Below are 25531 nucleotides of genomic sequence, written 5' to 3' on the forward strand. Positions count from 1 at the left end.
TATTTAATATCAATGTTGATAGAGATAACTCTTGTCAAAATTAGAGGTAATCTATACAATAGATAAGAATATATGAAAATGACTACATAAAATTAAAAGGCATGTGTAAAAATGAGGGCTAAGTATAAATTGCAAGATATTTTATCAACTGAATAATTACCATACATAATATGCAAAGAGTTATGGGCAATAATAAAAATACAACCACCTGAGAGTCCAAAAAATGAGGAAGATAGTGGAAGTAGAGAAATAGGTCCTCTTAGTATGCTACTACTGGGATAGGTAAAGGTAAAAGGTAAAGGCCCTCCCGTTGATCGTCGATTTGCTCGAGCGGGCCCAGTAACGTCTCCATTGGAGACTTTGTTGTTACTGTGTCTGGCATATCGAATACTCTCGGTAGCTTGCCAGGCTCTCCGAGAGGGGCGGAGGAATCGAACTCGGGTCGGCCATGTTGGCCGCTTGTAAGGCGAACGCCCTACCCGCTGTGCTATCGCTCCAGCCCTACTGGGATAGAAAATTGCAAAAAAAGCCCAAAAAAATCTTACAGAGAAATTTATCCGGATATATAAAGATTTGATATACCAAACACAGTAACAACAAGTCTCACAATGGAGATGTTACTGGCCCTGCTGGAGCAAATCAATGAACAATGGAAGTACAGTGACAGTGATATAGAGATTTAAATTTTTCATTTCTCTGACAAAGAAATTCCACATCTAGAAAGTCATTCCAGCAAAATAATCAAAGGTAGGCTCAAGTACTTTGAAATTTGTTTAAAACATGTTAGAAACATCTATGTTCCAACAAAGTGCACAATAATGAAGAAATGAAACCACACACTAATATAGAAATAGTTCAACTCTGGTATTCCATAGAACGCAATTACTTCAAATACATTTCAAGGAATATTTCATATGAGGAAAAATGCTTAAATGGGTTGAAAAACAAAATACAAGACAATTTGATTCTAACTTATGGGAAAACTCTTTACTTATACAGATACGTGGTCCATTATATTAAAAAGAATTATATCAAAATTTCAACAATAATCCTATCTGGCTGGAGAAGAGGTTCTGTATAACTTCATTTTCTTCTCTATTTTTATATTTATCAATTAAAATATAAATACATACAATTACAATACTAGATTTTTTAGTTTAAAAATGTAAATACTGGAGTTGGAGAAATAGTATAGCATATTGCACACAGCCAGGTACAATTTCAGGCACCCCATATGGTCCTCTGAACCTTGCCAGGAGTAATCCCTGCACAAGAATGAGGAGGAAGCCCTGAGCACTGCTGGGTGTGGCCCTAACTCCCAAAATAAATAAAATTTGAAAAACTTAAATAATCAAATGGAAAATATTGAATTGTATGTAAAATACATGTAACTTCACAACTCTGCTCTCTTCTTTGATATTAATTAGATATTCAAATGTTATGCATATGTTTTGGGGAATAGTGATTTTTGAATTCATAAAAAACTAAAAAAAAAAGGCATATATTGATTTAAGACCTTTCCTAAAAACTGTGGGATCTGACCTAGTGTTAGCTCTGTAAATCAGGTTGATTTATAAGAGCAAGATTTTAGAAACAACCCTATTTCTGATTAGTTTAATACAACACAGGTTCAAGTATGGAGAGAAATTTACTTTAAATTGGGGCATTGGGGTAGGGAGAGATCAGGTTTCACAAAAGTCTGGGATAATCTAATACAAACCGATGACTAAGAGAAAAATAGATATAAATTTAATCTCTTAATAACAGCCATTCATCAACATCAATGGGAGGCTGGAAATGTTAATTAAATAATGTAGAGTGGTATTTTTTACATCATCCTGACTTTGCATTCAAATCTCTAACTTTCTTTTCCAATTTTCTGAAATGACTTACCACTTTTCAAACATTCACTATGGGCAGGTTCTATGCTATGCAGTGGTTTACATATACTATTTCTATTTTTTTGCATCAACTCTGTATATTATTATCTTCCAAGTGAAAATTTCTCAAAGAATCTAGTAGAATTTGCCAACGAAAACAGGATTAAATTCTCCCTTGTCCTAACTGAAATCTGCTTTGATAACCTAACTATCTTCCAACAAAATACATGTAACTCCACAACTCTGCTCTCTTCTTTCTTCCATGGTTCCCTACTTTTAATACAACACTTCAGAGCTCAACCAGACTACAAGACCACTTCAGTTCTTGGCTACTAAATACCTTTCTATACAGCCCAAGCAAAATTAGACAAGTCTTTCTACTCTCTTAAAAGAGTTAAGCAGATCAGGATACCTAATAGGATTTAAAAATTAATGTTTAGTTGCCCTTTTGAAAGGGGTGGTTTTGCCCTGGAATAGAAACTGTCTAATGCTCTGCCCCAGGTGATTAGTTTCAGAGGTAATTTTAGTAAGCCAGATAATTGCAAACAAATTATTCTGAAGTACCTCTTTAAATTGCGTGTCGTGAGGAACTGGATTTTCGAGAGTAATGAGTGTAATTGATTATAAGAGAGAGCTTATTTTATTTTTTTTTGAGAAGATGCAGTCGCTGCCACTGCTGCTTGCAATGCCTGCCAATAGGGAAGCCTTCAATGTTTAAAGCGCCTGAATGGACGCTGAGAGGCTACTCTTAAAATATGGATGAGCCTTTGGCTTCCTCCACAGAGCAGGATGCAACATCTGTCCTAAAGTGATAAGGGCTCAATTATGCCTTTAAAGCATCATAAATATAAACCACCATCTGAAATAAATAGTCACTTAGGATTTTGTGATTCAGACACAGTGGCTGGACCTTTCATGACTTCAAAAGTAAGGTCCCTTCTCTTCCACATTGGAAGACTCACTCTTCTTCGTAAATGCCTTGTTGACACTGTGTGGCTAAAAAATGTGAAATATTTGGTACTGGAGAAGCAGTAAAGATGGTAAGGCACTTGTCTTGCACACGATTGCCCCGGGATTTATCCCTGGCACCACATACAGGTCGAGGACCACCGCCAGACATGGCCACTGAGCACAGAGCTAGGAATAAGCCTTGAGCATTGCCGGATGTGGCCCCCAAACAAAGTAAGTGTGATGTGTGTTTGGTAATAAATCTCTTGTATCTGTTGAACATAAGGGGTCAAGGCTAGGGACCTCATTGGTGAGGAGCACAAATCCAGTAAAGGAACTGCATTCTTTCTTTGAAAGAAACCACACTGCAATTCCTCCTCTCCCCAAGACTAATGGCTTTGAAGATAAGGAAGTCTGTTACTTTCGACTTCATCCTTGACATGGAAGCAGACAGCCTGGCCCAGGGTTCAATAGATACAAAACAAAACTTCCATTCTGAAGTCTCATCTCCACAAATAATGGGTCATCCATGTCTGTGTCTCTCCATGGAAATAGACTCCACTGCTTTACATCTCTAATCTCAGTTCTGAGCCCCTACCTAAATGGCATTAAGAGCCACTAGTACATGTTGGTTATTTAATATATGCTCAAAAACACAAAGTTGGGTCTGAATAACTAAATTTGAGATTTTAAGGAACATACATATTTCAATCTTGTTCTGTTTACACTAACAATAATTTACTTTTTTTTCAAGTTACCATCATCTCAGAAGACCCTGAGTAATGAGGAAAAGGAAACTATGAATAGAAAATAAGAAAGGAGAAAAGAAACTCAATATTCCTTCTATTCCAAGGAAATGGCTGAGATGGCTTATGGTCAGAATTTGCTTCAATAGAGAAAGGAATAAAAGCTTCATGCTTATAAGGGTTACATGAAATGGCAAAGATGAGCTAGCTGAGCAGAAACCAAGAAATAACAGTCAATCACTGTAGAATCTTCATATCAAGAAAAATACAGAGGCTCTACAGCACAAAGGCCATACCATCAGGAGACTTGGCAGTCTGTGTCACTCAACATGAATTGAGTGTCAGACATAGTAAAGATTTTTAAAAGGTAGATAAAAACATTCAGAATTTGAACAGACATACTGAGGCAATACTTAATTTGCAACACCTACAAAATCAGGGGCTGCATACTTCCAACCGGGTGCTGAGTGGTTTGGAACCTTCTGAAAGATGACTTAGAGCACATTACCTTTGGGCACCTTGGCCCTCCATCTCTCCCGATTGATATGCACCACCTCCGTCCAAGTGGTCTTAAAACTCTTATAGTCAACAGGGAGGACAGAGTTGTTGACGGGGGCACTTCCTTCTGAGCCAGCACTCTTGACAGCTGATCGTTTTGTGTCTGCAGAATTGATGTTGTTCAAGCTGGAGAACAAAGAAATCACAGCAGAGAGAAGGGTTAATGTTGAAAACCTGCCTGCCAATGAACAAGACCCAGGAGGGAGCAGTTAGCATCATCAAGTTACTACCACAAAGTCCTGAGGTCCATAATCAATCTATTTTCCACAGGGGACATATAGGAAATTCTTTATTTTGGGTAGAAAAATATCTAGATTTCAGTCTAGTGATCCTCATATTACGTTTCATTTTCTTTTTCTCTTTCCTTCTTTTCTTTTTTTAAATTGGGGTAGGGAATGGTAGGCCACACCTAGCAATGCTCAAGGCTCACTCCTTGCTCTGTGCTCAGGGATCACTCCTGGTTTGCTCAAGGAATCATATGTATCATATCAATCATATGTTGGAGATAAAATCAGAATAGGCCACATGCAAGGCAAAAGCCTTACACCTGTAATTTATCTCCACTTCCCCACATTACTTTTCTGTTGAGTCTTTTCTTTCCATTAATTTTCTTTTTGTTTGCAACTCTCTAAAATGAACTCATTTCAACTTGGACTTGGTTCCAGAGCTCACTGATCTGCTTTCAAATCGACCCAGTGTGATACTCCCAAGTTTACCAGTGTGAAACTATGATGTAAATATGCATCTAAATATGTTTAAATCAGTGATTTAAATAAATAAATGAAATTAAGTCAGTGATTTGTATACACATATGTATACATTGAACGATATATATATATACATATTGTTCATATATATGAACAACATTTACGTATATATGTTGCTCAAACCACTCTTGAGTTCCTGAAAATCATTGGAATTTTTAAGAAATGAGAACAAAAAGAGGGTTTGTATTATGTTAATAAAAATAAAGAGACTTTTGGATCGTACCTAAGTTTAAAAACTGGTTGTCTCTTGATTCACTGTCCACTCATCCAATCTCTGGTTAACAGGGAGGGTTGAACATGAAATCAATTGTGAAGAGTCAGTGAATCTATCCATTATGTATATTCAAAGAAGCTTCCATAAAATAATTTAACATAATGGGGTTCAGTGAGCTAAAGGGTAGACCAGTGTTCCTAGAGAGGTCATCTCAATTCTCTTTTCACACAGATAGAGGCTTCGCTGTCTTCTGGGTGTTTCTGAATTATATTCCCTTATAATAATCTAGGAAGTGAATTTTTCTCTGAATCTGTGATGACCTCCGTAGCAAATAAATTGAATCTGAGTTGGACTCAGAATGTCTCATGTGGTTGGGGTCACAGACTCCCAGGTAACAATCTGGATTCAGGGTTAGTGTCTTCAAGTTCAAGGAGGAAGTCATGAGAACTTCTAATGTGTACTTAGAGTTAGAGGCTAGCCTGATATGAGACTGTACCTGAAGTGGGGAGCAGGAGTACGGCTGCATAGGACTGAAGCCAGGTGACCCAATGCTATTTCAAGTCAGGAGCTGTTGGAAATGACCTGACTGTAGGGTGCCCAGGTGGTTTCTGAGTACTGTTTATTGTTAATACACATACATGTATCTGTAGGAAACTGGTTTAGAGATTGTTTTTACCCTACAACTTAGTCTTCTTGGTCCCATCTCCCCTTGTTGCCTCTAATCCACAAGGTCAGGATAAAGTGATTTTATGGGTTACTGCCAGGCCAGTCTGGCAAAAGAACATTTAAAACATGAATATTGGGCTAGAGAGAGTACAGTGGGTAAGGTTCTGTCTCTGTATGTGGCCAACCTGGGTTTGGTCCCCAAGAATAATGTCCCATGAACACCGCCAGGAGTGATCCCTGAACAGAGAGCCAAAAGTCAGTCCTGAGCACCACTGGGTGTGGCCCCAAACCAAAAAATATTACCTATAACCTAAACATGGGCAACTGTGCAAATAGGAGAAAGTGCCATCATCTGGGAAAACTTTAAAGAACCATCACATGCCTCTGGGTGGCTAGATCAGAAGTAATATGAGCACAAACCACTGAGTGGCTAGGGGGAATGAGGGGGCGAGCTGTCTTTCAGGCAGAGCAGTAAGGAGTCTGAAGAAGTCAGCAGGGGCAGCAGCAGCAGCAGTCGAGGTTCCATCTACCCCGACCTTCCCTGGAGTCCCGGAACCTATCATTTTGTCCTCCCTTCTCCCTGATTATTTCTTTTATTGCCCTCTGTCCCTTTCTTATTCCCTTATTTCTCTGCTTTGTCCTCGGGACTGTCACTGTCACTGTCCTCCCATTGTTCATCAATTTGCTCGAGCGTGCCCAGTAACATTGTGAGACTTGTTATTGTGTTTGGCATATCGAATACATCACAGGTAGCTTGCCAGGCTCTCCAAGAGGGGTGGAGGAATTGAACTCAGATTGGCCCTGTCAGCTGCGTGCAATGAAGATGCCCTACCACTGTGCTATGGGCTGGAGTGATAGCACAGCGGGTAGGGCATTTGCCTTGCATGCGGCTGACCCAAGTTTGATTTTTCTGTCCTTCTTGGAGCCTGGCAAGCTACCAAGAGTATCTTGCCCGCACGGCAAAGCCTGGCAAGCTACCAGTGATGTATTCGATATGCCAAACACAGTAACAACAAAGTCTCATAATGGAGATGTTACTGGGGCCACTTGAGCAAATCGATGAACAACAGGAGGACAGTGCTACTGACAGTGCTACAGTCCTTGGGACAGTCCAAGGTTCTGCATGGGAAATCAAGGAAACTAAAGTAGTACTAACAGTAATTAATAGTACTAGCAGAGGCTACCAGTATTACAATCTACAGTTTCCCCACTGATGAAACCAAAGCAGCTTTCCCAATTTCACAGCTAATAACTGAGGTCAGGATGCTGTCCATTGTTAGCTAAGTGGTAATCTACTTTCAATAGAAGGGTGTTAGGCAGAAGATGATTTAAAGTTTCCCATTCTCCCCTCCCCCACTCTTTTTCTTTTGGTTTCTTTTTGTGATAACTCTGATGAGGGGCACTTTCTTATAAGAATATCAATAGTGAAAACGAGTTGAGAATACCAGGTTTTTACGCAATAATCGCTACTGCCACGAGCGAAAGTATCACAGGGGAAATGGGTGGGAGCTCAAGGATGGATGTACAGGTGCCTGCGGCCATGTATCGGAAAATGCTCACCCCCTTCCATGCAAGCCTGGGGAACTCAAGACCTCTGAGAAAACAGAGATAAACATTTCTTCTACAAAGAGGCTGTGCTATCACTCTACTTCTACAAAGAGGCTGGAGTGATAGCACAGCGGTAGGGCGTTCGCCTTACAAGCAGCCAACATGGCCGACCCGAGTTCGATTCCTCCGCCCCTCTCGGAGAGCCCGGCAAGCTACCGAGAGTATTCGATATGCCAGACACAGTAACAACAAAGTCTCCAATGGAGACGTTACTGGGCCCACTCGAGCAAATCGACAATCAACGGGAGGGCCTTTACAAAGAGGCAGGACTAGTGCCACAACTACACCTTACAAAAGAGGCATCCTCTATTCCAGCTGATATAGACAGGATCACTAAGTCAATGGTGATTGGAGGGATCGCTTGAGATGGCAGACGTGTGCTGAAATCAGATATGGGATCAAACATGATGTTCTCTCAGTATCTGTATTGCAAACCATAATGCCCCAAAGTAGAGAGAGTAAGAAGGAAACTGTTTAACATAGAGGCAGGGGGAGGGGGAGGTGAGAGAGGGGGATACTGGGGACATTGGTGGAGGAAAATGTACACTGATGGAGGGATGGGTGCTTGATCATTGTAACACTGAAACTCAATCATGAAAGCTTTGTAACTATCTCATGGTGGTTCAATAAAAAAAGAGTCATCCTATCCTCATGGATAAGCCAATCTGAGTCTCAGGCCTTGAGCATTCACTGACCTTGAACGCCTCTGTCCAGTCCCACCAGGTTGGGAGTTTTCGTCAACTACTGGATTCACAATCTTTTCAGTCATGTCTGTGAGCACAGTGAAAGTGGGTTCCACGATGAAATCAATGAAACCTGAGGAGAAACAGCAGTGCTTCAGAGAAATTACAGATCTTCCCTTGAAAACTGTGAGTCCCTTCTTGCTTTTTAAATCCATCTGCATAGAAACTCCTCAACAAATTGATTTCATCCACGTAATACATTTCTTGATTTGAGAATTATTAGTAAATTTTACTTCTCCTATATAACTTTCCTAGGTCATTGTCAGTAGGTCATTCAACACATAGCTTTAAAAATATTAAATATAGGGTTGGGAGCGATAGTACAGTGGTAAGTCACTTGCCTTGCATGTGCCCAACCTGGGTTCGATCCCAGCACCACATATGGTCCTCAAAACTCCATCAAGCATTATTACCAGGGGTCATTCCTGAGCACAGAGCCAGAGCCAGGAGTAAGCCCTGAGCACTGCTAGTACTGCCCCAAAACATATATATATATGTATGTGTGTGTGTGTGTGTGTGTGTATGAAATACAGCAACAATCGTAACAAGTGCTATGTAAAAGCTAAGATACAGCAGACCACACCGTCTTCCCTGAGTTTAAAGATTATAAATTATTGTAAAGTGCACAGAAATGTCAAAAAGGAGAAGCCCAAATAAAGCAAATGGAAGTTTTCTTTATATATATTTTATATGTATATATAAAATATTTATATATACACTTCCTTACCTGTTAGTTTTGGGGCCACATCAGACCATTATTAGGGGCATACTTGCTCTGTGTCCCCCATTGGTGCTTGGGAAGCAGATGTGGTCCGGAAGGGTGCAGAGCAAACACCTTAACCCTATCTTCTCCATCCTGATGAGTATGTCTTAAGCCTAGTCATAATACCAAAGCTGCCCTAATCAAAAAACAATTTCTAAAATGTGTTTTTACAAAAAATAAGGCATGACAGACTTGAGGGGGGCCATTTCTGGAAATAGTATGACCCAGGAAGTGGCAATGTCCTGGAAAGGGAGTTAGAAGAAGCATAAGGTAAAGGTAAAGACCCTCCTGTTGTTCATCGATTTGCTCGAGCGGGCCCAGTAACATCTCCATTGGAGATTTTGTTGTTACTGTGTTTGGCATATCAAATACGTCACGGGGAGCTTGCCGTGCAGGCGAGATACTCTCGGTAGCTTGCCGGGCTCTCCGAGAGGGGCGGAGGAATCGAACTCAGGTCGGCCATGTTGGCTGCGTGCAAGGCAGACGCCCTACCGCTGTGCTATCGCTCCAGCCCAGCACAGCGGTAGGGCGTTCGCCTTACAAGCGGCCAACATGGCCGACCCGAGTTCGATTCCTCCGCCCCTCTCGGAGAGCCCGGCAAGCTACCGAGAGTATTCGATATGCCAGACACAGTAACAACAAAGTCTCCAATGGAGACGTTACTGGGCCCGCTCGAGAAGAAGCATAAATGAGGAAAAACATAGCAGAGATTGCATTCTGATGCTGCATGCAGAATGGGCAAAGAATGGTGAGAAAGAACACAGGCATCCTGCCACTGACTCTTGTGATCATTTAGAGATTTAGAGTCTATTTTTATCTAGGAGGAATCATGGAGACAGCAGAATGGCACTGACTAAACTTTTCATGAACCAGCCACATTCCATGAAGAAAGATGGGGCAGCCTTCATCAACCCAACCAGCTGAACACAGGAGCACAGCATGACAGAATGGAACCAGATTCCCAGCCAAAGAATCACCGGGAACGTGTGAGTTTATTTCCGTAGACGTCTTTCTCTGCTTTTCCTTTCCATCACAGAGGCTGACAAACACCTACCTACTTGAGATTGAGCAACCATGGTTGACTTTCGATCGCACAAAGGAGAAAAGGGCAGTCCCAGCTCTGCTTCTCTGTCACCCTAGGAAAACAAGAGGTCAAAATAAATTAGGAACAGTGGGCTACACTTTCTGATCTGATTCATCTGTCATGAAGGCCATAGTCTTTATTTTAATTATTGCAATTACATTATGTAACAAGTCCAGATAGGGCCGGCTCCTCTGTGTGAAAGACACCAGGAGGCCAGAGCCCTCTGGGGTCCAATCATTCCACCCAACCACAAAGGCACATGCTGTTGGTACAGAAAGCCTCAGCAGATAGCAATAGGGCTCCTGAGGAAAGTAAGAAAAGCGAGGCGTCCTGGCCTACAGCCAACCCTGCTGTCAGAATTCCTCTCTTCTCCAGGGGGCTGAGGTTGACCCCTGGCCTTTCTTGAGCCAGTGAACCCTCCCAATTGTGGGAAATATCTAAGACACAAATTCTTCCTGGAGGGACTCTCTGATTTTATTTTTTTGTGTTATTTCAAGTCACATACTCACTGGAGCAAATGTTCCTGGACCCTCTCTTTTTTTTTCCTTTCCCCCTTCCCTTCCCTTCCCTTCCCTTCCCTTCCCTTCCCTTCCCTTCCCTTCCCTTCCCTTCCCTTCCCTTCCCTTCCCATCTCTTTCTTTCATTACTATTGTTTGGGGGGTCATGCCAAAAAGTGCTGAGGGCAAGCAGAGTCACCCATGGAAGTTTAGGAACCAAGCTCAGAGTCTCCTTAGTCTCAAACATGCCACGTATGTGCTCTGCCACTCAGCCAGCTACATAGTCCAAAATAAACAATGAAACAAAGAAGAACAAAAATACATACTTGTATTTATCAAGCTGTACAATGATAAAACATGATTATCTGACCAGCCTGTTTTAATCTCACTCCAAAAAAAGCTTCACTATAAAAAGAAGATTGATGGAAAGTCTAAATCCTGATGGACAGTTTTAATAACTTGACCCAGAAGCTCATTGTCACATACCCAGAAAAGTGATGATCTATCACCCTTTTTAAAACATAAAGTTGTCCTGATTAATTTCATTAGGAAAGAATATACTCAGGGTTTGTGAGCTGGACTTGTGACAGTGGACTTGTTAATAGCTTGTGAGTTGAAATCCTTTATTCTACTAGCCATGTGACTCTATGAAGGTTATTTTCCCTCTTCAATTTTATGATCTTTAAAACAGATGAAAACTCTTTTCCACACAGGGTTATAATGGGGATTAAATAAGAAAATGCAAGTGAATAAAAAGAATGTTACTATTTTAAGTATTTTTTGGGGGGGTGGACTGTGCAACACCCAGGAGTACTCAGGAGATACTAATGGATTGGTGCTCAGAGGTCATTCCCAGTGTTTCTTGGGAAACTACAAAGTGATGAGATTTGAACACAGGGTCTCACACATGGAAGGCACATGCTGCATACTGACTGAACCACATCCCAGGCCTCTAACGCTTAAGTCAAGATTTGAGATATAAGTATGTATAACAATATAAAATATGTAAATACATAATATATATAACATATTAGAAATAAAGACTTTGCTATTTCTAATTCTCTCTGATCATTAACAATACATTAATGGTAAATAGTAAAAACAAACTAATTCTAATACCACTCCTTGATCAGAACTGGAATGCTATCTTTCAGAGTAGAAGTTTGGGGCCAGAGTCATAGCACGGTGGATAAAGTATTTGCTTTGTATGCAACTGACCCAGGTTCCATCCCCTGCATCCATATGGTCCACCAAGCACTGTCAGAAGTGATCCCTGAATGAAACCCCAGGACAAGCCCTGATAACTGCTGGGTGTGGCCCAGCAACCAAACAAAAAACCCAATGTGAAAGTGTGCAATTTCTGCACAGATTTATCATTTACGGAAAGGAAAGGAATGAGTGAACAAGAGGAAGTGGAGTGTAGGATTAAAGTGGAGCAGATGTGTCTGAGAGACTGTCCTGAGCGCCGCAGTTCCTTCTGCTCTCATTCTGTGCAGACACCTCGGGGGACATACCAGCTCCTCTCTTTCCCAGCATGCCTTGCTGAAGGCTGATCAAGCTTTCGGGGGGCCATGATAAAAATAACTTACCCCCATGCTAATTCCACAGTCTTTATAACAAAAGCAGTAGTTGTGAGGACTGTTTAGAGACGATAGCTTGCTTAAAGTCAACAAAGCTATTTCTATTCCCTACTTAACCACTATAACTATGAAAGCACTCATCAGTACTATAGGGAAACTGCATTTATTTTGGGAGAGAGTTGAAGGTCCCACCTGGAGGGGCTGTGTTCAAAGGCTTTTGCTCATATACAAAGTGCTGGTTGAACTCCGCAAGAAGAAAACATCCAACCCCATCAAAAAATGGGGCAATGAAATGAACAGAAACTTTCTCAAAGAAGAAATCAGAATGGCAAAAAAGCACATGAGAAAATGCTCTACATCATTAATCATCAGGGAGATGCAGATCAAAACCACAATGAGATGCCATCTCACACCTCAGAGACTGGCCCACATTCAAAAGAACAAAAGCAACCGGTGCTGGCGCAGATATGGCGAGAAAGGGACACTCCTTCACTGTTGATGGGAATGCCGACTGGTTCAGCCCTTTTGGAAAACAGTATGGATGATTCTCAAAAAATTAGAAATTGAGCTCCCATTTGACCCAGCAATACCACTCCTGGGAATATATCCCAGAGAGGCAAAAATGTATAGTCGAAGTGACATCTGCACTTGTTTGTTCATTGTAGCACTCTTTACAATAGCCAGAAACTGGAAGAAACCTGAGTGCCCAAGAACAGATGACTGGTTAAAGAAACTTTGGTACATCTACACAATGGAGTACTATGTAGCTGTGAGAAAAGATGAAGTCATGAAATTTACATACAAGTGGTACTACATGGAAAGTATCATGCTAAGTGAAATGAGTCAGAAAGAGAGGGATAGACATAGAAAGACTGCATTCATCTGGGGGATATAAAGTAACAAAGTATGAGATTAATACCCACGAATAGCTGAGATCAGCACCAGGAGGATTACTCCATAGCTTATAGGCCAACCGGGCATTCTAGGGGAAAGGGCAGCTCAGATAGAGAAGGGAGCACCAAATAAAGGGTGTTTGGAGGATCTTCCCAGGAGGGGAGATGCAAGTTGAAAGTAGACTATGGACTGGACATGTTTGCCACTCAATGCCTCTTTTGCAGACCACAACACCCAAAAAGAGAGAGAGAACAAAAGGGAATGCCCTGCCACAGAGGCAGGGTGGGATGGGAGGAATGGGGGTGGGAGGGATATTATCCATGGTGGTGGAAAATGGGCACTGGTGGAGGGATGGGTATCTGATCATTGTATAATCGAAACCCAAGCACAAAAAATTGTAAATCTACAACTGTACCCTGGTGTTTCACTAATAAAAATTAAAATAATAATAATAATAATAATAAAACAGAAAATCATTTTTTTTTAAAAAGTCTTTTGCTCATGGCTATGTGCTTAGGGGCTACACTATTGGTGGTGCTGGGTGGGGCCAGAAATCTACCATGCTAGAAATAGAAATGGGGTCAGCAGTGTATAAACTAAATGGTCATGGTCCTCCCGTTGTTCATCGATTTGCCCAGTAACATCTCCATCATGAGACTTGTTTTTACTGTGTTTGGTATATCGAATACGTCACGGGTAGCTTGCCAGGCTCTGCCGTGTGGGTGAGATACTCTCGGTAGCTTGCCGGGCTCTCCAAGAGGGGTGGAGGAATCGAACTCGGGCCGGCCATGTTGGCTGCTTGTAGGGCAAACGCCTTACCGCTGTGCTATCGCTCCAGCCCTGCTATCGCTCCAGCCCAAACTAAATGGTATTGACTGACTTTTTAGGGGCTAGAGTATTAATACGGTGGTAGGGTGTTTGCCTTTAAATTTAATTGAGTTGAGTAGACTCAACTATTAAAAGCTGATTTCGGGGAGGGGGAAATGGCTATTTTGGGGGCTATACCCAGTGGTGCTGAGGGTATCAGTGGTGGAGGGTATCAGAGGAATTTATAAGGTACTGGGGTTCTAATGTTCTAATGTGGGTTAGCTGCCTGCAAGGTCAAGCATTCTACCTGCTGTATTATCACTCTGGCCCTTAGAAAGCCTATTTTTAAAAAAGTGGTCAATGCGTTTCCTTTGGAGAGAAGACATATTTATGAACTGGAAACAACCTGTGAAAGTAACACAGAGGAGCTTTTTCATACATGTGAACTCACCTGTTTGATGTTACTAACTGTATGACTACTGCCACTGTAGCAGTACCAGTGGAACTATCTAGACACATTCCTTTTTCCTAAAGAGGTCAAGGGAAGCATGGGGAAGGAATGTTCATTCTTTTTTTTTACTCTTTTGCTTTTTGGGTCACACCCGGTGATGCACAGGGGTTACTCCTGGCTCTGCACTTAGGAATCACTCCTGTCAGTGCTCGGGGGACCATATGGGATGCTGGAAATTGAACCAAGGTCAGCCGCATGCAAGGCAAATGCCCTATGCTGTGCTATCGCTCCAGCCCCATGGAATGTTTGTTCTTTATGAATACATCTGAACAAATTCAGACTGATCTTCAACCCACTAAGAAAATCTCCTGATTATGGGAGCAGACTTTCAGGGGTGGCTTTCATGGAAAATACCTGGTCTTGGTTCTTTTGGGTCCTTCCCATCTCAGTCCCTTGGCAGGCCTCTGTTTTGTTTTAAATTAATGTATTAAATCACCATGAATTACAAAGTTACAAAGTTGCTCATGATTAGGCTTCAGGGGTACAATGTTTGAACACTCCCTTGAGTAGTGTTCACTTCCTTCCACAAACGTCCCCAGTCTCCCTCCTGGACCAGGGCCTGTCTCTCTGGCAGGCACTTTTTTTCTTTCTCCTTACCTTTTAGGTCTTATGGTTTAGTCAGAAGGTGTCCTACATATCACTTTACTTCCTCTCAGCACTCAGTTCTCATCTGGAGTGAGCACTTCTCTCTATCACTGACCTCTGACTGTTTTTACTGACAGGACATGACCTCATAACCTTCTTGTCAAATGTGTTCCTTCTAGGATTGATGATGCCAAACAACAGATGGTGAGTCATGTGTAACCACTGGTATAGGCAAGTGAGGCATGGTATCACGGACCTCCAGGAAACCCTCTTTCTAAGACTCGGTGATGCAAGGGGCCCCTGTTAGACGTCCCAAAGTCAGCAGAAAGTAGCTAGATTGATTCAATATCTCAGAATTTCATCTTTGAGAGAGGAGAATTAAAGAGGAAACATCAGTTTCCCCTTACAGCTACAGCTAGAAGCTCCATTTTAGCTATCTCCTTTCTACATTTTAAACATACCTGCATATTCCAGAGCTCTTTCTGAGAACGGATAGTAAATAATTTCCCAGGACCATATACTCTACTCCAGACCTTGGGATCATAAGAGACTATGAAATAAAGGAATTACCTGGACAGAAGGTCAAACAGATTCCCTGAAAGGCCTTAAGAGCAACATCCAAAGTGGAAATATAAAAGGGTCATAAGCTTAGCCTTACTAAACAACACAAAAGGCTCTAAATTAGTCAAACCCCTCTGTAAACAATTCTCTGGGAGGGTCTTGTCACTACAAGGAATACCAAAACCCAGTTACCTATAGAAAACCTACAAGAAGGAGTCACACTTAACTGAGTCCTAGACAAGTTCCTCCCCTTGTGGGAAATTCTTTAATGCTTTTCAATAAGCTTTTCCATCTTTCCATCTTTCCAGGTAAATGGTAAATTAAAATTTAACACATGTAGAGATATTTGATCTCTGAGATTTTGGGTAACCTAAATTTCTAGAGCTAGTTATCACAAAGTAAATTGTGGGTTATTTCCAACAGCATCCTAATAACCTGAGGCCACAGCAATGTGCCTCCATTAGTTTGGAGTTATCAGATTTTACTGCTGGAATTCCACTTCCGCCTCAGAACTTCTCTTAGTTGCTAATGAATCATCCCCAACATAAATAAAGGAGAAAAAAGAAGGAAAGGGGTCACTCGGAAGAGGTCAGTTTCAAAAGAGCAAAAATTTCTGATAGCTGACACAAAGTAATTTTTATACCCAACACATTATTTTCCTTCTAGGACAGCACACACACACACACACACACACACACACACACACACACACACACCATCATCCTTTTGCTAGGGGATATAATTCTGACTGTATAAAGAAACACAATGAATATTTATGGAATAAACAGGAAGATGAATTTGGTAGGAACACTTATGCCAGGCAAACAGCCTAGTTAGGCTGCTAGCTCTTCACGTAATTTCACTCCTTCTCCCTCCCCTTGTCTACACAGGTAGATTGCATTTCCTGGAATTTATTGGTTCATGTAGGTGATGTTTAAAAAAAGGACAAGGGATGTTTTCCTACTACAGTCTGACTCATACAGTATCTTATGTCTACTTTCCAGTGCTTTTACTCCATCCACTGGGTTTGTAGAGACAAGCACCCAGGAAGCTCTGCTAATGGGGAAAGGACCAAAATCACTACTCATTTTAAACCACCTACAATTTGAAAAAAGACTGTCTTGTACTCTACAAGAGTATAAGATAAGCATCTATTTCATTTGTACTATTGCATATCTGGGTGTTTTTTATTGTTTTTTTCAGCAGCTATATGTACTACTTCCACAGGAAATCAATCAAGAGAAATATAAATTCTTTCTACACTGCAAGTTTACAGGGTAGATAGCATCTATCAAAGCAAGAGCTGAAAAAGACCTTTAGATGACATATCAGTGAGTCTTTTTGGGTGCAATGAAGAAAAATGATTAGATTGGAAAGCAACAAAAGCATCATATTGAACAAAACAGCAAATATAAAGTATGAGAAAACCATTGTGATTTTGGATTTAAAATAGAGTAGTAAAGGCATCTTTGGTTTTTACTTTCAGAAATCTTTTTTTAACTTTTTTTAAATTGAGTCACCCACTGTAAGTTACACAGTTAGAAAGCTGTTCATGATTGGGTTTCAGTCATACAATGATCATATTGAACAAAAAAGCAAACAACACCCATCCCTCCACCACTGTCCATTTCTGACCATAAATGACCCCAGTTTCCCTCCGGCCACGCCCCTCCCCAGCCTCCTGCTTCTATGGTTCTATGGCAGGTTCTCTCTCTCTCTCTCTCTCTCTCTCTCTCTCTCTCTCTCTCTCTCTCTCTCTCTCTCTCTCCTCCCCTCCCTCCACAATTGTCTTCTTCCCCAGCACTTGAGGCAGGTTTCCAACTGTGGACTAGTCCTCCTTGCCCTTGTTTCAGACATTATTATTACAAGACAAGGAAAATGAGGACACAAACACAATTACTAGAAGTAACTTCAAATCAAAACAATGTGAAGAGAGACTGCCAGCTGCTGTGAATATCCAAGGAGTGCAGTAAAGCCTCAGAGAAGAGGGACATGGCATTAAATCTCAAATGATACTCCAAGAATCTAGTTCTCCAAAGCTCTTCCAGTAGGAAAATGAATGCCCAGTAACCACTGTGTGGGAAGAAATATCATATTATATTGAAAGCATATTTGAAATAATTCTGGAAATATCTTTGGATTTCAAAGGCAAAAAAATAATCCTTATGCCACAGAATCATAAAGACATTATCACCTGGCATGGAAAGAATCCAGTGTGGTCTCGTCCTCTCCATAAAATCATTAACAGGTGGAAGATGTTTGAATTAAATCTTAAAAATACCTTAGAGAAATAAGGTTTGATAAAAAAAAATGTCTTCTTCAAAGAAATGGAGCAAACACTCCTGAAATTCATATGGAACAAATAGCTAAAGCAATTCTTGGTAAAAAGAAAATGGGAGAAATCAACCTCCCTAACTTCAAACCCTACTACAAAGCAGTAATAATTAAAACAGTACGGTACTGGAACAAAGGCAGAGCTGCAGACAAATGGAACAGGGCTGAATATACTGACATCTCCCCCCAAACATATGATCATCTAATCTTTGTTAAGAGAGCAAGAACTGTGAAGTGGAGCAAGGAAAGCCTCTTTAACAAATTGTGCTAACAAAACTGGACAGCTATATGTAAAAAACTGGGCTCAGGTCTCTGACTAACACCATGTATAAAAGTAAGATCAAAATGGATTAAAGACCTCAATATCAGACCGGAATCCATAAGGTACATTGAAGACAAAGTTGGAAACACCCTCCATGACATTGAAGCTAATGGTATCTTCAAAGATGTCATGCCACTGGCCAAACAAGTGAAAACAGAGATAGACAAATGGGACAATCTTAAACTAAGAGGCTTCTGCACCTAAAAAAAAAGAAAGAAAAACAGTGACCAAAATACAAAGACAGTCTACAAAATGGGAAAGAATATTCGCCCAATACACATCCGACAAGGGGTTGGTATCAAGGATATACAAAGTACTGGTTGAACTCCATAAAAAGAAAACATCCAACCCCATCAAAAAGTGAGGCAACGAAATGAACAGGAACTTTCTCAAAGAAGAAATTCAAATAGCTAAAAGGCACATGAGAAAATGCTCTACATCATTAATCATCAGGGAGATGCAGATCAAAACCACAATGAGATATCATCTCATACCACAGAGACTGGACCACATCCAAAAGAACAAAAGCAACCGGTGTTGGCACGGATGGGGCGAGAATGGGCCCTCCCCTGCTTGTGGAACTGCTGACTGGTTCAGCCCTTTTGGAAACACAGCATAGACAATTCTCAAAAAACTAGAAAGAGTTCCCATTTGACCCAGCAATACCACTCCTGCGAATATATCCCAGAGATGCAAAAATAATAATTCTTATTTATGAAAGAGAATCTCCAACAAAATATTTATGACACAGAAACATTCCTAGCTGTATTTACTCTGTGTAATGTTACTTAGCATTGTATTAGGATACCCCCAGACTTTCTTCTATGTCTCTCCCCCTTTTGGCTGATCGGGCCTGGAGAGATAGAACAGCAAGCAAAGTGCTTGTTTTGCGTGGGGCTGGCCCAAGTTCATCCCCTGGCACCTGTTATGGTTCCCTGAACCCTGACAGGAGTAATCCCTGAGCACAGAGTCATGAGTATGCCCTGAGCACCACCAGGTGTAGCCCCAAAACTAAAAAAGTATTAAAATCTTACTCTTTGCATTAATTAAACTAATTCAAAGTATGGCTCTTTTCTGCATTCTGTGAATAGTTCTGGTGGGTTATTAAATCACAAGGAACTATAGGAATCCATGAATTTGCATCCAGCTGGTAAGAAGTTCTGGTGACCTGTGAACTCCCAAAAATAAAAAAAAAATTAATTGTGTTTGGGGTGGGGGGGTACCACCTCCAGTGCTGCTCAGGGATTACTCCTGGTTCTGCATTCATGGATAAATTCTGACTGGGTAAAAGGACCGTATGGGGTGCCTGGGATCAACCTGAGTCAGCCGTGTGCAAGGCAAATGCTCCACCTGCCATGCAATATCTCAGCCTTGAACTTCCAAACTTGCTGCTTGGTATTTAAAATGATGACAGTAAATTGGAGAACTGAGCCCATAATCTTGAAGTTTCCGTTGAATAGGTAGTTGATGCCAACGCTATGTTCTGAATCACCACATGAAAATTTGTGAAATTCCATGCTTATTATGTGACTGAGAAACACCTATTGCTGGGGCTGGTTGGTGTGGGGTGCGGGGGGTGTGAGGGGGGTGCAGGTGTTGGGGGTGATAGGAGGGGAATCTGGGAATACTTGTGAAGTTGACACTGGTGGCAGGTTCGATGATGGAACGTTGTATGTCAAAAATGCAACTATGATGGCTTTGTAATTTATGACACTTTAATAAAATAAAATTATCTTTTAAATATAAAAAAATAGTATAGTCAAAGTGACATCTGCACTTGTTTGTTCATTGCAGCACTCATTACAATAGCAAGAATATGGAAAAAACCTAAGTGCCTGAAAACAGATGACTGGTTAAAGAAACTTTGATACATGGACACAATGGAGTACTATGTAGCTGTTAGAAAGGATGAAGTCTTGAAATTGACGTACAAGTGGTACTACATGGAAAGTATCATGCTAAGCATAATGAGTCAGAAAGAGAGGGACAGACATAGAAATATTGCATTCATCTGGGGAACATAAAGTAACAAAATAGGAGACTAACACCCAAGAACAGACGAGATAAGTACCAGGAGGTTTACTCCATGGCTTGGAGGCCAGCTGCACATGCTAGGGGGAAAGGCAGCTCAGATAGAGAAGGGAGCACCGAATAAAGGGTGGTGAGAAGATCGGCCAAGGATGGGAAATGCATGCTGAAAGTAGACTATAGACCAAACATGATTGCCACTCAATGCCTCTTTTGCAAACCACAGCACCCAAAAGGAGAGAGAGAACAAAAGGGAATGCCCTGCCACAGTGGTATGGTGGGATGGGTGGGAAGGGGGGTGGGAGGGATACTGGGACTGGTGGTGGTGGAGAATGGGCACTGGTGGAGGGATGGGTATTCGATCATTATATAACTGAAACCCAAGCATAAAAATATGTAAGTCTACAACTGTGCCTCATGATGTTACACTAATAAGGTAAAGGTAAAGGTAAAGGCCCTCCCGTTGATCGTCGATTTGCTTGAGCGGGCCCAGTAACGTCTCCATTGGAGACTTTGTTGTTACTGTGTCTGGCATATCGAATACTCTCGGTAGCTTGCCGGGCTCTCCGAGAGGGGCGGAGGAATCGAACTCGGGTCGGCCATGTTGGCTGCGTGCAAGGCAGACGCCCTACCTGCTGTGCTATCGCTCCAGCCCAAGGTAAAGGCCTTCCCGTTGATCATCGATTTGCTCGAGCGGGCCCAGTAACGTCTCCATTGGAGACTTTGTTGTTACTGTATTTGGCATATCAAATACTCTCGGTAGCTTGCCGGGCTCTCTGAGAGGGGCGGAGGAATCAAACTTGGGTCGGCCATGTTGACCGCTTGTAAGGCGAACGCCCTACCGCTGTGCTATCGCTCCGCGATAGCACACTAATAAGATTTTTTAAAAAAATGTCTTATATAAGCTTTGACCCAAGGAAAATAGTAGAAAAACCTGGGGGCACACAGAAACATGCTTTTACCAGTGCATCTAGAAAAACAAAAGCAAAAACACACTTGGGTACTAGAGAGGAATACAAGTGGTATGGCACTGGCCTTGTATGTGGGCAACCCAGGTTCCAAACCTGGCACCTCGTATTGTCCCCTGAGTTCTGCCAGGAGTGATTTCTGAGCTCAGAATTAGGTGTAAGCCCTAAGCACTACCAAGTATAGCTCTCAAATAAACTAAACAAACAAAACCAATACAACAACAACACTCATGAAATAGCTAAGTACAGTCACAAGATGAATGGATTTGTCATAGCCAAACTGACAGCACAGAGTGGAACCAAGAGAAGTACTACTGGAAAGTCATGCCTTTGCCATTTTATTTTCCACTGTCCTGAAGTACCTTTCTTCTGAGAGGATCTTTTCCTCTCTCACAAACTGTATGCACAAACAAGAACACTCAGGAATTAAGGACTATTTAGAAATAGTATACTCAACAAACAGTAAACAAGTAGTTATGTTATGAAAGGAAAATTGGAAAAAGTGTTGGGAAGCAAAGAATAAAAATTCAATATCTATTCTAATGTGGTCTAGAACTATATCTTATAAAATGAATTATAGGGGCCAGAGATATAGTGCAGCTAGTAGAGCACTTGTGTTGCATGCAGCCAATGCAGGTTCGATCCTTGGCACCACATATGATACCCTGAGCCCTGCTAGGAGTAATTGCTGAGCTCAGAGCCAGGAGCAAGCCTGGTGCACTGCCTGGTGTGGCCCCCAAACAAAAAGAACACAAAACCCCTAAAATGAATTATAAACAAACAGAGCTATGTATAAATAACAAAGGTACTGATTACAATAATTAAGCAACATAACCACCTAAAATCAGATGCTGGGGAAGAGAGTGAAAAGTAGATAATTTTTACAGCAGAGAAGCAAGGCAATCTATCTATATAAAAATAGGATAGGCCCTCCCGTTGATCGTCGATTTGCTCGAGCGGGCCCAGTAACGTCTCCATTGGAGATTTTGTTGTTACTGTGTTTGGCATATCGAATACTCTCCTAGCTTGCCGGGCTCTCCGAGAGGGGCGGAGGAATCGAACTCGGGTCGGCCATGTTGGCCGCTTGTAAGGCAAACACCCTACCGCTGTGCTATCAGCAATATAGGATAGAAACTACATTATCAAGTTAGCCACACATTTTATGTGTGTGTGTAAAATAACAATATAAAGTTTCTAAACTATCAGAAGTAATAAATACATAACAAAACAGAAGGCACAGACAATAAAGTGAATAATTTTTTAAAAAAACATAAAAACCAAAAAGAACATTATAAACTATGCTCAAACATTCCTGTCATTTCATTTGATCTTAATATACAGCCGAGTTCAAATAATAAAATAAAATAATCTTACATTGGTTCATAAAAGATCTCAAATAAGAATAATGTTTAAAAGACATATCCAAATCAGTGTCCCTCCAAACAGGTTAAAAGTGATGTGCTGCTTGTTTGTTCATTGCAGCACTCTTTACAATAGCCAGAAACTGGAAGAAACCTGAATGCCCAAGAACAGATGACTGGTTAAAGAAACTTTGGTACATCTACACAATGGAGTACTATGTAGCTCTTAGAAAAGATGAAGTCATGAAATTTACATACAAGTGGTACTACATGGAAAGTATCATGCTAAGCGAAATGAGTCAGAAAGAGAGGGATAGGCATAGAAAGATTGCATTCATCTGGGGGATATAAAGTAACAAAGTATGAGATTAATACCCAAGAATAGCTGAGATCAGCACCAGGAGGATTACTCCATAACTTAGAGGCCAGCCGGGTATCCTAGAGGAGAGGGCAGTTCAGATAGAGAAGGGAGCACCAAATAAAGGATGTTTGGAGGATCCTCCCAGGAGGGGAGATGCATGTAGAAAGTAGACTATGGACTGAACATGTTTGCCACTCAATGCCTCTTTTGCAGACCACAACACCCAAAAGGAGAGAGAGAACACAGGGGATTGCCCTGCCACAGAGACAGGGGGGATGGGGGGATGGGGGTGGGAGGGATATTATCCATGGTGGTGGAAAATGGGCACTGGTGGAGGGATGGGTATCTGATCATTGTATAATTGAAACCAAAGCACAAAAAATTGTAAATCTACAACTTTAAAAAAATAAAATAAAATAAAGGGAAAAAAAAGTGATGTGCTGTGCTGTGCAGGGGTCATAATTAATTTTTTGGTTGGTTTATTTGGGGTCATACTCAGCAGTGTCCAGGGATTACTCCTGGTTCTGTGCTCAACAGTCACTCCTGGTAAAGTACTCCTGGTAGTACCAGGGAACCATAATGATGCAAGAGATCAAGTAGGGATTGATCAGATTAAAAATCATATTTTTAAAATGAGTAGAAACTGACTTCTACTGGAAAAAAACACATTACATGTGACAAAGAAGCAGACTTTATATCGATAATCAGTAACAATGAAAAATTATGAAGGTCTCATAATTAAGGCCAAACAATACTTCCAAGGCAAAAATTACAATGGGTTGAGAGAAAAATGATAAAAACATATTGTTAGTCCACCATAGATCATTTTTTAAAATGATGCATCGAATACCTAAATGATAAGTAAATGGGAGATATACATGGTTTTCTTTGAATTCTTTACCTTGCATATAGAAAATAAATCTGTTTTTCTAGAGCCATGAGCACTATTCACATGAGCAATCTAGAAAATTTTCTTTGAGAAAATCCCAATAAATTATAAGACTAGAAATCATAAAATAACCCTAACCCTCACTGGAAAGATACTTTTTTAAAAAAAATTGCCTCAATTTGAAGCAATTTTTGGGCAAAGTGTAATAAAAAACAAATTGTAGAGTATTTAAAAATGTGAACATAGCACATTATAACCTAATATTTATCATAAAAACTAATTGCTAGTTTTACATGTCATAAAATGAATTAGGCCAAATAAAAACAAGTGATTTAAAGAACTAACTCAGAGTTAGTAAAAGAATATAATACAACCAAGCAGAATAAATAAAAATGAAAAATGAATTAAGGCATTAAACATAATAAAATAATCAATGCTCTAATTCCATAGAATAAAATAAAAAAATAATGACTTGAAATTAAAAATGGAGAAATAACACAGGTAAAATATTTAAAAGGATGGTATAATATATTTGGATCTGTCACTGTCCTCCCATTGTTCATTGATTTGCTTGAGCGGGCCCAGTAATGTCTCCATTGTGACACTTGTTACTGTGTTTGGCATATCGAATACATCACAGGTACATATTTTTAAAATTTATTATTCAGAATCCAGAGACAGTACAGAGTAAGTCACTTGCCTTGACTCTAACTCAGGTTAGACTCCTGGTATTGCTTATGGTCCCCAAAGCATAGCCAGGAGTGAACCCTGAGCATAGAACCAGAATTATGCATGAGCCAAGCTGAGTGTGACTCCTTCCAATAAAAAAAATGATTGTCATTAAGTAAGTATATTTTTGTGCTAGAGATTCAATCCCAGATTTCAAACAAATGAAACATGCACTGCATAACATTTTTAGTCTAAACTTTTTTAAAACACACAGACAGAGACACACACATACACCACACACACACACACACACACACACACACACACACACCCTCAAGCCCTCAAGATTTTTATAAGATTTATTTACGGAGGTAGCAAATTCATGATTTTTTAATATCAATATTTCATTGAAAAATACCCAGAAGCAGTGATTGGGATTTTGAAAAATATAGTTACAAAAAGACATAATGCAATACTATTTCTAACAAAGCATGCTTTGTATACCAACATTGGGGTCATAACCTTATTTTAAAACATAGACAAAAAAATAAATTAAATGTATATAAAAATAGCCTAACGTTCCAAGTGGAATTGTTTTCAAAGACTCCACAGATCCAGTGAGATTTCCTGTTTGAATTGACCAATTTAAAATCTATAGTTAGGAACTGAGGCAACATTTCTACAACATGAATTACTTATAACGGCTAATGGCATCTGGGTTAAAATATGAAATCAATAAAAATAATTTACTAAATCATAATTACTAAAAAAGAAAACTCCAATCCAGTTAGCTATATTCCATTCCTCATAGGCAAGAAATTCACTTGGTTACTTTCACATCACACATAGCATATTTTCATTTCACTGAAACATTATGCACTCACAAATAAGGATGCACACGTTTCACAGATTTCTTCAATACCTCAAACTTGTATGAGGTAACTATGGTCTACTCTGGCTACAAGTTAAATATTTATTCCTGGTTGCAAGAGAATATTAATGCAAAATCAATGTCATATAAAACATATAATAAGTGTAGTGAATATTCAAAGAAAATGTTGTCATTGCTATTAGAAAAAGAGCTCCAGAAAAGTGACTCAAAATAGACCTCCATTAAGAAAGAATTTGCAGTGGCTTTCCTGAATATACAACAGGGCCACACTTAAATAGTTGCTATTCTCCCACAC

The 25531-nt window shown here is 40.4% G+C and overlaps 1 protein-coding gene across 7 annotated transcripts in view; it reads right to left on the reverse strand.

Moving 5' to 3' along the window:
- The window catches only part of PDE1C (phosphodiesterase 1C), a 661768-nt gene that overhangs the window by 76191 nt on the left and 560046 nt on the right, over nucleotides 1–25531 (reverse strand). For all 7 annotated transcript variants that reach the window (XM_056117979.1, XM_056117980.1, XM_056117981.1 and 4 more), the window contains 3 exons: nucleotides 9948–10029; nucleotides 8083–8203; nucleotides 4083–4258 (listed from right to left, as the gene is read on the reverse strand). In XM_056117979.1, the coding sequence (XP_055973954.1) occupies nucleotides 4083–4258; nucleotides 8083–8203; nucleotides 9948–10029 (379 nt within the window). The remainder of the gene's footprint in view (nucleotides 1–4082; nucleotides 4259–8082; nucleotides 8204–9947; nucleotides 10030–25531) is intronic.

Source organism: Sorex fumeus, unplaced genomic scaffold, assembly GCF_029834395.1.
Source record: "Sorex fumeus unplaced genomic scaffold, SorFum_2.1 ptg000037l, whole genome shotgun sequence".
NCBI classification, from domain to species: domain Eukaryota; kingdom Metazoa; phylum Chordata; class Mammalia; order Eulipotyphla; family Soricidae; genus Sorex; species Sorex fumeus.